Source organism: Dermochelys coriacea, chromosome 1 (genome assembly GCF_009764565.3).
Source record: "Dermochelys coriacea isolate rDerCor1 chromosome 1, rDerCor1.pri.v4, whole genome shotgun sequence".
Classification (NCBI taxonomy): Eukaryota; Metazoa; Chordata; order Testudines; family Dermochelyidae; genus Dermochelys; species Dermochelys coriacea.
In genome coordinates, this window is record NC_050068.2 from 164,529,678 (window position 1) to 164,545,493 (window position 15,816).

A 15,816-nucleotide genomic window follows, 5' to 3' on the forward strand; every position below is an offset into this window, starting at 1 on the left:
AATTATTATGGAGTAAAGGTGCTAAATAAATTAAAATGATTATTGCTGATGATGAGAACAATACAGGAAATGCCCAATTCTAAAGAGTGAAGAAAATATTGATTGCTCTGTGAAAAACCCAAGATGTGACTTTGGACCCTTCCCCTCCACATTAGAAAATCATGACCTTTCACAAAATAAAAATAAATAAATGCTTCAGCTACATTAATGGAATACTTGTTGTACTCATTCAATTAAAATGATTGCTTTTTAAATCTTCCGGCACATGTACAGTTTAAGCATTAAATGTGGGGAAAATGCAGGTAAATAAAGAAACTGAAAACTAAGCAACTCAAAGTACCATTTAACAGCTTCATCATATCTTTACTTGGTTCTGGAAGAGAATATATTCCCATTTTGTCATAGAGATGAGACATTTTGCGCTTGTGTTTTATTGACATAGAGTATCAAAGTAGAATGCTATATATATTTAGTTATGGAATAAAACATACAAAAACGGAAGATCAAATGTTGTGTGCCCAAGAAAACAAGACCTAGATGCACTGTCAATGCTAGATCCTGCCACATGACGCTTACTCAGAATATACATATATAAAAACAACACAGAGTAAGTGTGCAGGTATCACTGATTTCAACGGTGTATAGTATATCCAAAAGAAAGAGAAGACAGGACGAAAGAACATCTAAAGTACATATAAAATTAATTTACTATAGTTCTACAATTAAATTTATACAAAGTAGCAACTGTAAGCCATTGTTTGAAGAGAATGTATACAAAGAACAATTATAATACATCAGAAAGAATGTACCTAGTTTTGACTCCTGAACAGTGCCTTCTCTCTCTTCCAAAAAAAATTCTAAAATCTCATCTATGAATATACTTCTCTCTTTGTTCTAATAATACTTCGCACTAATATAGTGCTTTCTATCTTCAAATAGCTTTACAATATTATTTATTTCTCACAACACTCCTATGAGGTAGGTCAGATTTAGACCCTTTCCACATGGGGAAACAGTCAGAAACATTACATGACTTGCCTAGGCCACAGAAGGATATTTGTGTCAAAACAAGGATTAGGATTCAGGAGTTCTTAATTCCAAGTCCCATGCTCTCAGGTCTCCCCTCTATCTGCGTATTGCAACATATTCTCTTTCTGCTTGTGGTTTTACATTATCAGCTCTTAATGTACTGTCCAAAAGCTACTCTATCATCTACAATTAATATATTACCAGAAGCATCTTCAGGTTTACAAAACACATGGCTGACCACCTCACTCTTGGTACAGTTTTTTGTGGATACAGCAAAAATAAAATCCCAGAGTTCCCTGAGCTCTGTTTAAGGTGATAAAAAACTCTTCTTGTATTGTAATAATGCTGACATATAATCCAAAAAGATTTTAGTTTGAGAAGATGCAAATTCCAGCATTTCTAAGTTCCTTGCTATTTATAGCAGTCTGTGTTGCAACTGAGGATTTCTGCATACGAAAACAGTACCAGGAAAAAGGGTTTTGTTTGTTTTAAAGTGGGATGCTTTCACTAAGCATGAAGGCAACAGTTCCAGCAGGCAATAAAGATCCTAGAACATTGGTAAGTCTTTTAGAGAAGAAAGACATTCAATAAGCATATTCCAGTTTTCTCTGGTACACCCAGTCCATTAAACTCTTCTTCTGTTCATCAGTATTATTTTGCAATGCTTTGTTGTCCTGTATAAAACTAATTAAATCTGTATGATCTGAAGAAGCTTTCTTCAAGTCACTCACCCACTGTAGAACTGCTTCCATTTTGCCATAGAACTTTTTCAGCATTTCCCACTCAGTACAGTGTGTAAACGATTATGCAGTAAGTCCAAACACTTAGACATTGCCATTTTGAGGTGCCAACACTCAGATTCTAATGAAAATCCTGGGCATAGAAGATGCTGAAGATTGAGTGTGCCCTTCTTTAGCCTCCTAGTGATGCGGTAAAAAAATCTTCCTTAGATGAAGAAGGCTTGCCTTTCAGCATAATCAGGTTTTCTAATGCTATATCAAGCCAGAAATAACAAAAAGTCTAAAAAAAACCATGTGTAGATTCTGTTTAAAGGAGAATAGACTGTTCTCTTACTCCCCAAACCAACAGGGACTGGGAGTGCTGTATAAATAAAAATCAGTATTGACAACAAATGTGGATCTCCAAACAAGAAAATCAAAAGGAATATCTCTGTCTGGTGTAAATGTCTCAATACAGTATTCTATTTCTGGAAATTATCATAATATAGCAGGTAAGACATCATACAATCATAATAAAAGTGATGGGATATTATACATACATATGCTTTTTGGTGTACAGATGGAATTGTTTTAGTTGAAATATCTGGTTTTCTAATATGTTAACTGATAACCAGGAAATAGACAGAAATGTCACCTGGGATTTCTGAGGACAACGACAAAGACTGGAACACTCTGTTTAGGTGGTCATCAGAATCCCTTGATGAAAATTTACAGTCTTTGGCCAATTATTGACACAGACACACAGACACAGAATGTGCAGGCTGATGGACCCAAAGATACACACATGATACATAGATAGTATATAATGTATATGATTCTTTATATAAAATTAAAAGTTGATCTGCAGAGGACTATTCAAATTCAGCAACTTTAGAAGCATGTGCTGAATGTCCCCAATAAACAAGGATGTGCATTTGGTAGATTGATTTAAAATTAAGGCAAGTGATGGAGGATGTACTCCGTTCACTGTTCTTCACTCTCACAGTGGACTTCAATCAAAAACTTAGCCCTCCCTTCACAACTATTTTTAAGCCTCTAGTTTCTATATTGATCAGCAATGACGGTATCTTTTGCTCAGCCCTCACATGACAAGTGTTTGGTCCTCATCCTGTGAATAGCTAAACACATGAGTAAGAGCTTCTTTATACAGAGAAGTTATTCCAGTAAAAAGTAGGGTATGAATTTAAACCACTGGTTATATTGGTATAACTCCTCATATGGACAGACTTATTCTGAACACTCATTTTGGAAGTAATTTAAACTAAGCCAAAAAAGCCACTCTTACTCCAAAGTAAGAGTGTCCAGATGGGGAGTTATAGCAGTATAACGATACTGGTTTAAATTATACCTGTATAACTGGTGAAATTTTCCCATGTACAGAAACCCTAAATCCTGTTTATAGGATTGAGGCCTTTATATGTAAAGAAGGCAACCACTACTACTTCCTCCAACCTCAAAAGAAACTAAGGTGCGTAGTGAGATTAATGAAACTGTCAACAGATTAAAAGTGGCTGAACTCCATGAGAATTGATTTAAAAACGAATTTTCAGGAGTTTCTAGCTTTAATCAGAACTCCTGAGGACCTGCCAAATCCTTCCATACCTCATCTACTACAAATATAAAAAAGACAAGGTTACCAGCTGTGGTTAAAAAGAATGATTACACCTTTCAGTTCCAAGATCTGGTGAAAAATTTCACCAAGGAGAAAAGTGTTTTTGTAGAAACAGAACATTAAAAACAGTCCCCCCGTTACTGCTCTGTTTGTACTAAAAAAGAAGTGTTATGCTGTTTGTAGTGTCAGAAAATGATAGTGTAATAAAGTGGATGCCACTCATCTGCAGTGTGCAGCTACCTCTTAATAAGCTTCTCATACTAGTCTGTGATGGAACTAGTCACTATTTCCACAGACACCAGGTTATGATAGATAACCTGGCAAAAATAAACCGGAAACTCTCTGTAAGATCAGGAAACAAACTTCTTAAGATGGTAGGTGATCTACACAAGTACCACGTTTAATGAATATTAATCCATATAAAGAAATTTCAATATATTGATTCAGTTTAAATATCTGTTAATTCTAAACTGGCTAAAAATATACTTGATGCTGATAAGTGGAGAGTTAGAGGGACTGTAAAACAATCTTGCTTCAATTGGTGTCCTAATCACCCAGCTTTAAATTTATTTCCAGACAACATGCATTATAAATAGAAAAAACTATATTAGTGTAATATTACAGCAAACAAAAATCAAGAAACATGAAAATTAAGGTTAACCATGCAACCTTGACTCTGCCTCTTTATGCAAATAGCAGGCAATCATATAATTAGGTTATCAGTTGAAATAATACACTTTAGATATATGCACCTAAGATAACGTCTTGAATTTAAAGAAGTGGCAGAATTAAGGTTAACTTTTATTATCCCAGACTTTTAAGAGCTTAACTATGCCCACCTGGATAGTACTCCAGCTGCTCCATTTCAATAAATTATGTTTTTTTGCAGTTTAAATTGATCTAAACCTTTAGATCACATTAGGCAGCTAAAATTGATCCACACATTTAGATCACTTCAAGCTTTCTGAAAGGTGTACAAAGCGGGTGAAGGCTAGACAAGAATTGGCAGGGTGCAGGTCAAGAAGGAGCACTCAGACTAAACTTTTAAATGAGTTTTGAAAAGCATGCCGTTCCTAAACTGAGAATGAATGCTCTCTGCACGTAAGCGTATACCTCCAAGAGTTATAAACTGAAAGCTACCGCATGTGTTCAATGTGCATTTTTCAAATGCTCCTAACTTTAGTAGATGAAAATGAAACCAACCAATGTGAATAGTCCTCAGTAATTATACTAGAGCTGTCAATTAATTGCAGTTAACTAATGCGATTAACTCAAAAAAATTAATCACGATTAATCAGTTTTAATTGCACTATTAAACAATAGAATACCAATTGAAATTTATTAAGTATTTTGGATGTTTTTCTACGTTTTCAAATATATTGATTTCAATTACAACAAAGTGTACACTGCTCACTTTATATTATTTTTATTACAAATATTTCACTGTAAAAATGATAAAATAGTATTTTTCAATTCACCTCATACAAGTACCATAGTGTAATCTCTTTATCGTGAAAGCACAACTTACAAATGTAGATTTTTTTTTTGGTTGCATAACTGCACTGAAAAACAAAACAATGTAAAACTTTAGCGCCTACAAGTCCACTCAGTCCTATTTCTTTTACAGCTAATCACTAAGAGAAACAAGTTTGTTTACATTTACAGGAGATAATGTACATTTACAATGTCACCTGAAAGTAAGAACAGATTTTCATATGGCACTTTTGTAGCAGTCATTGCAAGGTATTTACGTGACAGATATGCTAAACATTCGTATGCCCCTTCATGCTTGGCCACCATTCCAGAGGACATGCTTCCATGCTAATGACGCTCGTTAAAAAAAATCATGCGTTAATTAAATTTGTGACTGAACTCCTTGGGGGGAGAACTGTATGTCTCCTGCTGTGTGTTTTACCCACATTCTGCCATATATTTCATGTTATAGCAGTCTCAAACGATGACCCAACATGTTGTTCATTTTAACACCACTTTCACTGCAGATGTGACAAAACTCAAAGAGGGTACCAATGTAAGATTTCTAAAAGATAGCTACAGCATTCAACCCCAGGTTCAAGAATCTGGGCTGCCAAAATCTGAGAGGGATGAGGTGTGGAGCATGCTTTCAGAATTCTTAAAAGAGCAACACTCCAATGTGGAAACTATAGAACCCAAACCAACAGAAGAGAAAAATCATCCTTCTGCTGGTGACATCTGACTCAGATGATGAAAATGAACATGCATTGGTCTGCACTGCTTTGGATTGTTATCTAGCAAAACCCATCATCAGCATGGACACACGTCCTCTGGAATGGTGGTTGAAGCACGAAGGGACATATGAATCTTTAGCGCATCTGGCCTGTAAATATCTTGCAAAGTCGGCTACAACAGTGCCATGCGAACGCCTGTTCTCATTTTCAGGTGACATTGTAAAGAAGAACAGGACAGCATTATCTCCTGCAAATGTAAAAAAAACTTGTTTGTCTGATCGATTGGCTGAAGAAGTAGGACTGAGTGGACTTGTAGGCACTAAAGTTTTACATGGTTTTATTTTTGAATGAAGTTTTTTTTGTATATAACCTGCAAGTTCAACTTTCATGATAAATAGATTGCACTACAGTACTTGTATTAGGGGAAATGAAAAATACTATTTCTTTTATCATTTTTACAGTGCAAATACTTGTAATCAAAAATAAAAATAAAGTGAGCACTGTACACTTTGTATTCTGTGTTGTAATAGAAATTAATATATTTAAAAATGTGGAAAACATCCAAAAATATTTATATAAATAGTATTTATTATTTAATCGTGTGATTAATTGCGGTTAATTTTTTTAATCACTTGACAGCCCTAAATTATATACATGCCAAGTTTTATATTTCAAACCTCAGTCACAAGTTTTCCACATATTCAAGAATGTTTTAAAGTGGAAAAAATGCCCTATATTTCATTTTCTTTCCACTCACGCAAACCTGAAAAAACAGCTGAAGGTATTTTTTCCAATCTTTCAAAAAAATAAAAAAATCCACTTTTGGGGAGAAGCCAAACAGGGAAAATTTTATCCCAAAGGTGAATATTTCAGAAAGTTTTGAGCATATGAAAACATGAAACTGTAACAAAAATTTGCATTCTAAACTATAAAGTACTTGCTGCTAGCATAAGAGCTGGATTAAATAAGCAGCATTATGAAAGGCTACATGCTAGTTTTCTGTATGTATGTATCTGTCTCTACACAGTTACATTGCCTAATTTCTTATTCTGAGCCTTATCTGGGTAACAAATAATACCAGCCTTAAAAACATAATATTTCATTTAATTGTACAGTATTTTATATTCTTCAGGGCTTTGATCACCACACTCTGTGAAGCCTAGTCAGCACTAGGAGCTGAGAGAGATTCAGGCATTCTCAGCAAGGATGAATTTTTCAGAGATTTTAGATTAAATATGAAAAAATCTCTACTGAGCATGTGTGAAGTAAGATTTTTCAAAGGGTTATAACGTGACCATATTTGGTCAGATTTTCAAGGACACAGCAAGAGGCACATCCCTAATAAAAAGACCACATCCCTGTTAAATTTCAAGTCTCTGCTTCAAAGCACAGGGGTGCTAAAGCTGTTAAAAAAAAAAAAACAAAAAAAAACCCCAAATAGTTGTTAGAATCTTCTAACATGGGCAAAACAAGTGTATTTTCCCTAGGTTTGTTTTTGAAAACAGCTTTACTATTTTGGTTGAAATTTTCCAGAAAAGAATATTCAGCCTTAGGCAACCATCTGCCATGAAAAACTTCAGCCCAAATGCTTGAAGTTTGGCAAAGTTATAAGCAACTGAAACCATGATCCTATAATGGGAAGTGTCAGGCAACATCAATAATTTACAGCATTCATTATCAGCCCAGGTTTTTTGTTTTTTGTTTTTTTTTTTTTAAAGAATAAAAGAGGGCAAATACTGTACTTTGCCTGTATTGCATCTTAAAAATAGGCACATCTGGGCTGTCTGTCCCCACCCCTACCCCAACATGCCGGGCACCCACTTACAGCTAGGAGTTGAAGACACTGAAATTCGCAGGCAAAGCTGTGAGCCCCTGCTGCCAGCCCAAGGCAGCCAGAGCAGAAGCAGCACTGGGGTCTGCGCTGCTTTCCTGTAAGTCATAGGTGCTGTTTTCACCCTCCCATCCCATCCCACCCCACCCCAGTAGGGAAGGGAACAAGCTTGCCCAGGCTGGGAAAGAAGCTGCCTGCAAGGAAGTGCCTAGCTGCCTCTGGAACCTGGCGTGGAGTGTGAACTGCTAGAGCTGGAGCTGCATTTTGTTCAGAGTTACAAACATTTTGGAGACACACATACTCAAAAATTAGCTTTAAAAAACTGTTAGTTAAAGGAAATCAGTTGTTTTTAAATATATTAATTTTAATCAGAAAATGTCTCTAGAAAGAAAAACAGTGAGTTTTAATCTAGCACCAAAAGTTTCTCTTAACTTGGCCATGAACTTCACTGGATTTTTGGACCAGTTTCTTACTATGGCATTCAAATAGGCATGTTGTTGAAATTTTGTTAACATTCCGTTGCAAATCCATATCAAGATAAAAACTATAATCCTGTAATAAACTAAAATTTCCTCCATTGATAAAGGTCACCGAATTTTTTTCCTGTACCTACATAAGTTTGCTAAAATAAAACAAAACTGAAATTTATAATCTATAATTTATGAAAGTACTTACATTTAAGTTGAAAAAAATGGGTTTGGGTTCATTGAGTTTAAAAGGATGATTATAGAAAGGGCGTTCTTCCTCCTCTTCATCAGAATCATGAGGCTTGTTCACGATCACGTCATCTGTGCTTTGTGCAATCTTCTTGCATTTCTACCAAAATATCAATTCTGAATCAATCTGAACATCTGGACAGAAACATTCCTTATTTCTACAAGAAATAGGACTTTGACAAATTTGTTGAAATAAATATTTAAAATCAGGAATAAAGGAATTATAAAGGAGGAGTTGATTGTTTGGGGAAATCTTTAAAAAATAAAGTTAACTTTGCCATTTTACTTGTACATCGTCTATCTACTGAAGTTTGTCCATCTTGTCTAGATAGGCTTTGAGCTCTATTCTTACCTCCATCCAGAGCCCTACTATAATCAAAGGGGGCTGCATGGAGCTATTTGCAGGATCCAGGGCTAAAATTATGAGCTCTTCAAAAGAACAGACTGTCTCTTACTGTGTGCTTGTGTCAGCACTCGGACCCAGGACAGTGGGGCCCCTCTCCTGATCAGGGCTTTTAGGCACCACAACATAAATGTTTAATAACAGTAGTAGTAGTAGTAATAATAATAATAAAATAAAATAAAGTAAAATAAAATAAAATAATAATAGACAGCTCACTTATTTAGTTGGCCTCTAAGATTTCCACACAAAATGACTGCAAGGAAAAACCCAAGAAACAATTACTGGTTTTCACTGGCAGAAATCTTCCCAGGTGCAAGGGTTTTAAAAGAAAGATTGGGACACCTCTGAAATGATTTGCAGGTTACAAGAACTGAACAGAATGATCCCATTTTGCATACTGTGGAAGTGGAACCTAAAAATGTACAGTAAGTGGGGAGGTGCTAAGAACAAATCTATGTGGCAGTCCAAGTTGTTACTCTTCCAGGAATATGGAAAAGCAACTTTAGGGTAGGCAAAAAGATGCATCCAATGAAGTGAGCTGTAACTCACGAAAGCTTATGCTCTAATAAATTTGTCAGTCTCTAAGGTGCCACAAGTCCTCCTTTTCTTTTTGCTAATACAGACTAACACGGCTGCTACTCTGAAACCTGTCTTTAGGGAAGGCAGTAACAGTATGACTGGAATATGAGAGAAGAGATAGCTTCCTGAAAACAACTGGTGGACTAGTATTTAATAACAAATTACTATTTATTATTTATAGACTGGCTTGTACTTTTTGCTCCAGAGGTATTTGTAACTGCATTAGTTTGAAGTGAGTTTGAGAACATTATAAAGTTGGAAATTCTGACAGCCAAAATAATTAATGGTGTTTTTCTGTCATGAAAAAGAGCACAGAAAATAGTGGCAATGTGTTATTGCTATGTGACCATTCATCATTATATATTAGTAACAAATTGGAGACATTACATGGCTCAGGGGACTGGTAAAAAGATTTAGAGCCAATCATCTATACTGGTTCAACTCCAGTTCGTATCAATAGCAATCAGAAGTTGTAACCATTTGATGATTGTTTGATGGCCTATTTGGAGTTGAGAAAAAGCCATACCACAAAAACTGGTATGGCTGGTGCCATTGCAATGGCACACTTCTTGTCAGTCTCAGCAGAAACCAAAAACCGAATAGACTTGGAGACTGTGCTACTATCTATGTCAAGTCTCTCCAAGTCAAGGTTGAAGCACATCTGTGTGGTGGGGCAATGTGGGGAAGCCTGCACGGCCACTATACCATGTTGTACCTAATATGTGGATAGTCAAATTTCAGTTTTTATTTATGTGAAATGACATCTTTTCCATGAACACTAAAATTATGATTTTATTTTATAAAAAAGCTTAGATGTCAGAACTGTGATAGTTTTTAAAATATCACAATGGCATCTTTGAATAGAAATTTTTCAGTGTGAAAACTTGAGAACACATCCCAGAACTAGGGAGAATCAGACTGCATGAAGTTTCCTGTGACAGAAGAAACAAGGTGCAAAGATTTCTTTTGTGATCTGAGCAAAAAGAACTTTAATATACTGCAAGTGGTACAGGTCATAATTTTAATCATCAAATTCTGTCCTTGGGTACGCATAGGTAAGTCTCATCAAAATCTAGAGGAGCTGAACATGTGCAGTAAAAGATAGAATTTGACTGAGTACAAATTGTGAAATGTTTATATTTTTAAATTATAAAAATCAGTGACTGAATGCTGTAAGACAACAAATATAAAATTTTCAATATTAATATAAGCTGTGAAAATCACACACTAAACAGTGAGGGTTCAATCTTGCAGTCTTCCTACAAGCAGACTTTCATGAGAATTAAACATATAGAATTACAGCTTGACCAGACACCTACTTATTAACAGTAGCAGTTGGTTAGTTATTTTCAAATTTAATTTGCTTACCTCAGTGAGCTCCTTTATTGTATCTCTTGCTGACTTCTGAGTAACTTTCTCCTCCTTCTTTGCTGGAGCTATAATAGGCAGTAGGCTTGGTGGTAAGGGGACACCAGCCTTAGCACACATGGCAGCTGCATTAGCTTTGGCTATTTCAAGTAGCTGGGCCTTGTCTATAAGAATATTAAATATTAATTAGTGGGCCTTCAAAGATTTCTGAAGGCCAACGTATATGTATAGATATACATATATAATAATTTTAGGACTAGTTGCTATTGTAAATCAGTTTTTCCACCTGGCCAAACAAACTTTATGAAAGTAAAAACAGCACACACACATATATAAAGTGTGAATAATATTTTGTGTATTTTTAAAAGCAACATGGAACATTGCATTCACTTTTCCTTCATATCACAGGAGGCATATAATTAGAGACTTGCATAGGAGGAAAAACTGCGTCTGTGCATTATTTTTTTTATTTTTGTTTCTTTATGGTGTATAAAAGGCGGCCTGAAGGGCTCCCCCCCAAAAAAGTGTTAGTTTTCTCTGCTTGGTTCTTACTTTAGAAATTCAGGTCTGTGAGACTTGAGAAACAGTGAAACAAAAACTTTACAAGAGTGAGAAAACATGAAAGATAAGAACTGAGAAGAGAAGGGAAGTCGTCCTTAAGACTACCTAAAATTCCAGATTTTGTGTGAGTGTGTTTTGGTCAATGCCTACTTAACTTAAATTGACTAATTAACATTTTGGAGATACTGTTTGAAGAGTCAACATCATGGCCTCTTATATTAAGGTGAAAGTTCACAATACTCATCCTCCAAGACATGTGAAAGGTCCTCCCACAAAAACTATGAAAGACCAGAGTTGACATTCCTGATATTTCTCAGGTAAAAGTGAGGGAGAAAAGTCATAAAGAAACAAAAACGGGGCACAAGCCCAATTTTTCTGAAATCCTTTACAGCTCACTTTTAAACCATTCCTTGAAATAATATCTCAAACACTGAAAGTCAACTAAAAAGGACAATATTAAATATACAGACTATAACCAAAACAATCAGAAATTTAACAAGCTTTTTGTGTTGTAGGTTAAACACTGTGAATATATATCTCAAACTGTTAAAAAAATTTTAATGTGTAGTAATTTTCTTAAACATGACAAGATTTTGCTTTTTCATGGAAAATAATAAATGTGCCTTCTAATGTGTAGAAGAGTCAGGTAATGGAAATACACAAAGCATATTTATATATTCTAATAATTGTGACTCAAACTGCTTTCCAAAAAATCCTGCAACAACCAAACAAATGAAGTATCACCACCTTTAGGAAAGAGTTACAAAGGTAAACCCTCACATATCAGGATGAGATTCCCCTTACTTTTTAAGCAATGAAAAAGATCACACAGCTTCCTTCATAGCTTGCAGCTACAGAAAGGCCTCCAAATGAAGGTTTAAGTGAAACTGCAGCAGCAGAAGCTCACCTCCACAAAAAATGCCCTCACTCCACCAGGAAAAGCTGAACATGCTGAGTAGGGGCTACATCTCTGCTCATGCTAAACCAGCTCGTTTCCAGATATTTTCTCCCTCCACTAGCTCCAACAATGTGGAATGGGGGGGCAGGGGGGGAAACAAGTCAGCATGCTGAGCTGTTCAACTCTTCATCCTCTCATTTCTTCAAGCAACGAGTCTAGCTGGGGTTGGGAACAATTTAAGAATTTGCCTCCCGCCCTAAACGCTTTGAATATAAAGTTACGCTGGCACCTGTAAGGTGGCTGAGAGAGGGAGAATACAAAGGAGTGAAGTGAGTGGCATAAGATGTGGCCCAAGGTGAAATCAGGAAGCAGAGCACACACATAAGGAACAGAAACAAAACTCTTCAAAAAATCAGGAAGAATGGATAGGAACAGATAAAGCAAAGAAAATATACAAGTAACTTCTTTATTTTAGGGTAGGAGTATACTGAAGTTTCTTTCAGCTACTGACCAAAATAACTATTACATCTAAATAACCAACAGCAAAAAAGAAACTCAAGAAATATCAACTCCTCACTACAATTTTTCACAGTGGGAATTCCTCCTCTTCCCCAAAGATAATAAACTGAAGCTCTGTTCCTTGTGGCAGAAAAGAGGCTGAAGACCCAAGAAAACAATGTGTGATATTACTGCTTTTAGCCTTAATTTTTGGTTGGTCTCCATTGTTCTGTAAAGAGACATCCCCGGTCATATCAGATTCTCAAAATCTGTTGCATCTTGCCACACAGTTGAAGAGCCATTTTCAGTGCTATATTATATATGCGATGTTAGGTTATGGTCATGCCCTCAATAAAGAGTTTAAATTCCTCACATTTCTAGGTAAGTTGTCTTCCACATCTTGATCTGGAAGTCATTCCTGATGCAGGCAGCAATCAATGAGGAGCAATGAACTTCCATACTACAGCTTTCCAGCATCTGGAATAACATCCGAGGTGTCTTGAGTCTTGCCTCTGACTAAGGCTGCCTCAGTCACCAGTCTTGTGTGGAAACGTGTAGTTAACATAATGGATTGCTGCTCAACTTGGGAACTAGCTAGTTGTATCCATATATTGCCACCTTACTATGTGATACAGAATAGAATATAGGAACCCTGACAACCTATTATGGTGGCAAAGTGAGTAGATCTATTCAATATACTCAGAAATTTCAGCCCAGCATTCTTAAAGGGTTCTAACTTAAAAGAACTAGTCTCAATATAGGCAAGCTCAGCTCCTAAGGGGAGTAAGCAACGGATAGTTACTAGATTTTTCCTCCTCAACCTCCATGGAAATTAGGAGTGCATCACATGAATCCTCTAGCTCACATCCTTTGTTAACCAGATTACTTGCTCAGTCCTGCCTGTTTTCATATAAACTAGGAGGTAGTTTTGAACAGCAACACAGAAACTGTGAATGAGGTAAGAGAATTAATATGACTGGCAAAGAAACATTATGTTGACCATAGAGGACTCCCACGTGTATATTTTGTTTTCCATTTTCTTAAATAATGTGCTATATGCTCTTGGAGAAAAAACAAATCTGGTGAATCACTGCACCTTAACAAAAACATTAAGTCCTTGATCCTACGATTACAATGCGTGGGCAAATCCTTGTGCACCTGCATAGACTCAACCTCAGTGTTCGTCATGGGTCTGCCTATGTGGAATAACCTGTAAAATCCTGTACCCTTCACATTTTTCTGCTGCATTTTCAATCAGACTACACGCTTGAATCCTCTATAACTGCATACTCAATGCCAACAAAAAGTCCGTTAAAATTAAACAATTGCTTAAAATTACTTCAAAGAGATTCCTGATGAATGCTAGGGTTGCACTGTATTATCTTCATCAGAGGTAGGATGAGGTTTACATAGGTCAACACTACGCATCCATGAAAATGATTGACGAAAAGAGCATTACTTACCTAAGTCTGTAAGACGTTTAGGTGATCTGCTAGAAAACTTATCGGATGACCTGGACCTTCTTTGACGATCAGGTGATCTGCTATAACATCTTCTCCTCCCAGGTGATCTTGATCTCCTTAGTCGAACTGGTGATTTGCTAGAGCTTCGTCTTCTTCCCACAGACCTAGACCGTTTTCGTCGAATAGGTGTTCGACTTCTGGTCCGTAACCTGAGCACTATTCGGTGATCCCTTGAGTTTGATCTCCTTCTTCTTCGATCAGCAGACCGTGATCTGTTCCTTTGAGATCTTTTGTGTCTCTCTCTTGATAAAGACCGTCTCCTTTTTGACACTGATCTAGACCGAGTCCTCCTCCTGTGTCTTGAACGTGACAGGGAGCGTGTCCGAGACCGATGATTAGATTTAGATTTTGACAGTCTTTTACGTGTTACTGACCGAGACCGATTTCGTCTAGACCGCAATTCGCTATCATGTTTTTGCAATTTGCGCTCAGAGGATTTAGAGTGCTTATTTCTAGACCTCTGTGAAGACTCTTTGCCTTCTACTTTTTCAACTGATTTGGATCTAGACTTGTGACGTTCAGAAGACTTGGAGCGTTTTCTTCTAGACCTTTGTGAAGACACTTTGCCCTTTATTTTTTCAACAGATTTTGATCTAGACTTTTGAAGTTCAGGAGACTTGGAGCGGCTACTCCGAAACCTCTGTGAAGAACCTTTGCCCTTTATTTTTTCAACAGATTTGGATCTAGACTTTTGAAGTTCAGGAGACTTGGAGCGGCTACTCCGAGACTTCTGTGAAGAATCTTTGCCCTTTATTTTTTCAACAGATTTGGATCTAGACTTTTGAAGTTCAGGAGACTTGGAGCGGCTACTCCGAGACTTCTGTGAAGAATCTTTGCCCTTTATTTTTTCAACAGATTTGGATCTAGACTTTTGAAGTTCAGGAGACTTGGAGCGGCTACTCCGAGACTTCTGTGAAGAATCTTTGCCCTTTATTTTTTCAACAGATTTGGACCTAGACTTTTGAAGTTCAGGAGACTTGGAGCGGCTACTCTGAGACTTCTGTGAAGAATCTTTGCCCTCAATTTTTTCAACAGATTTGGATCTAGACGTGTGACGTTCAGAAGATCTGGAGCGGCTCCTTTGACCCCTCTGTGAAGGATCCTGAATCTCTATTTCCTCAACAGATTTGGATCTGGACTTGTGACGTTCAGAAGATTTGGAGCGGCTACTTCGAGATCTCTGTGAAGGCTCCTGAACCTCCATTTCCTCAACAGATTTGGATCTGGACTTGTGACGTTCAGAAGATTTGGAGCGGCTACTTCGAGATCTCTGTGAAGGCTCCTCAACCTCTATTTCTTCAACAGATTTGGATCTGGACTTGTGACGTTCAGAAGATCTGGAGCGGCTACTTCGAGATCTCTGTGAAGGCTCCTCAACCTCTATTTCTTGAACAGATTTGGATCTGGACTTGTGAAGTTCAGAAGATCTAGAGCGGCTACTACGAGACCTCGGTGAAGGCTCCTCAACCTCTATTTCTTCAACAGATTTGGATCTGGACTTGTGACGCTCAGAAGACTTGGAGCGGCTATTTCGAAACCTCTGTGAAGCCTCCTCAACCTCTATTTCTTCAACAGATTTGGATCTAGATTTGTGATGTTCAGAAGATCTGGAGCAGCTACTACGAGACCTCTGTGAAGCCTCCTCAACCTCTATTTCTTCAACAGATTTGGATCTGGACTTGTGACGTTCGGAAGACTTGGAGCGGCTACTTCTAGACCTCTGTGAAAGCTCCTCAACCTCTATTTCTTCAACAGATTTGGATCTGGACTTGTGACATTCAGAAGACTTGGAGCGGCTACTTCGAGATCTCTGTGAAGCCTCCTCAACCTCTATTTCTGCAACAGATTTGG

At 37.0% G+C, this 15,816-nt stretch overlaps 1 protein-coding gene across 50 annotated transcripts in view; it reads right to left on the minus strand.

Annotated features, from left to right (window-relative positions):
• SON (SON DNA and RNA binding protein) overlaps positions 1–15,816 on the minus strand; it is a 62,217-nt gene that overhangs the window by 30,745 nt on the left and 15,656 nt on the right. For 44 of the 50 annotated variants that reach the window (XM_043507921.1, XM_043507964.1, XM_043508078.1 and 41 more), the window contains 3 exons: positions 13,906–15,554; positions 10,486–10,649; positions 8,095–8,235 (listed from right to left, as the gene is read on the minus strand). In XM_043507921.1, coding sequence (XP_043363856.1) covers positions 8,095–8,235; positions 10,486–10,649; positions 13,906–15,554 — 1,954 coding nt within the window. The remainder of the gene's footprint in view (positions 1–8,094; positions 8,236–10,485; positions 10,650–13,905; positions 15,555–15,816) is intronic. The other 6 variants (XR_006278873.1, XR_006278909.1, XM_043508044.1 and 3 more) reach the window with 4 other exon arrangements.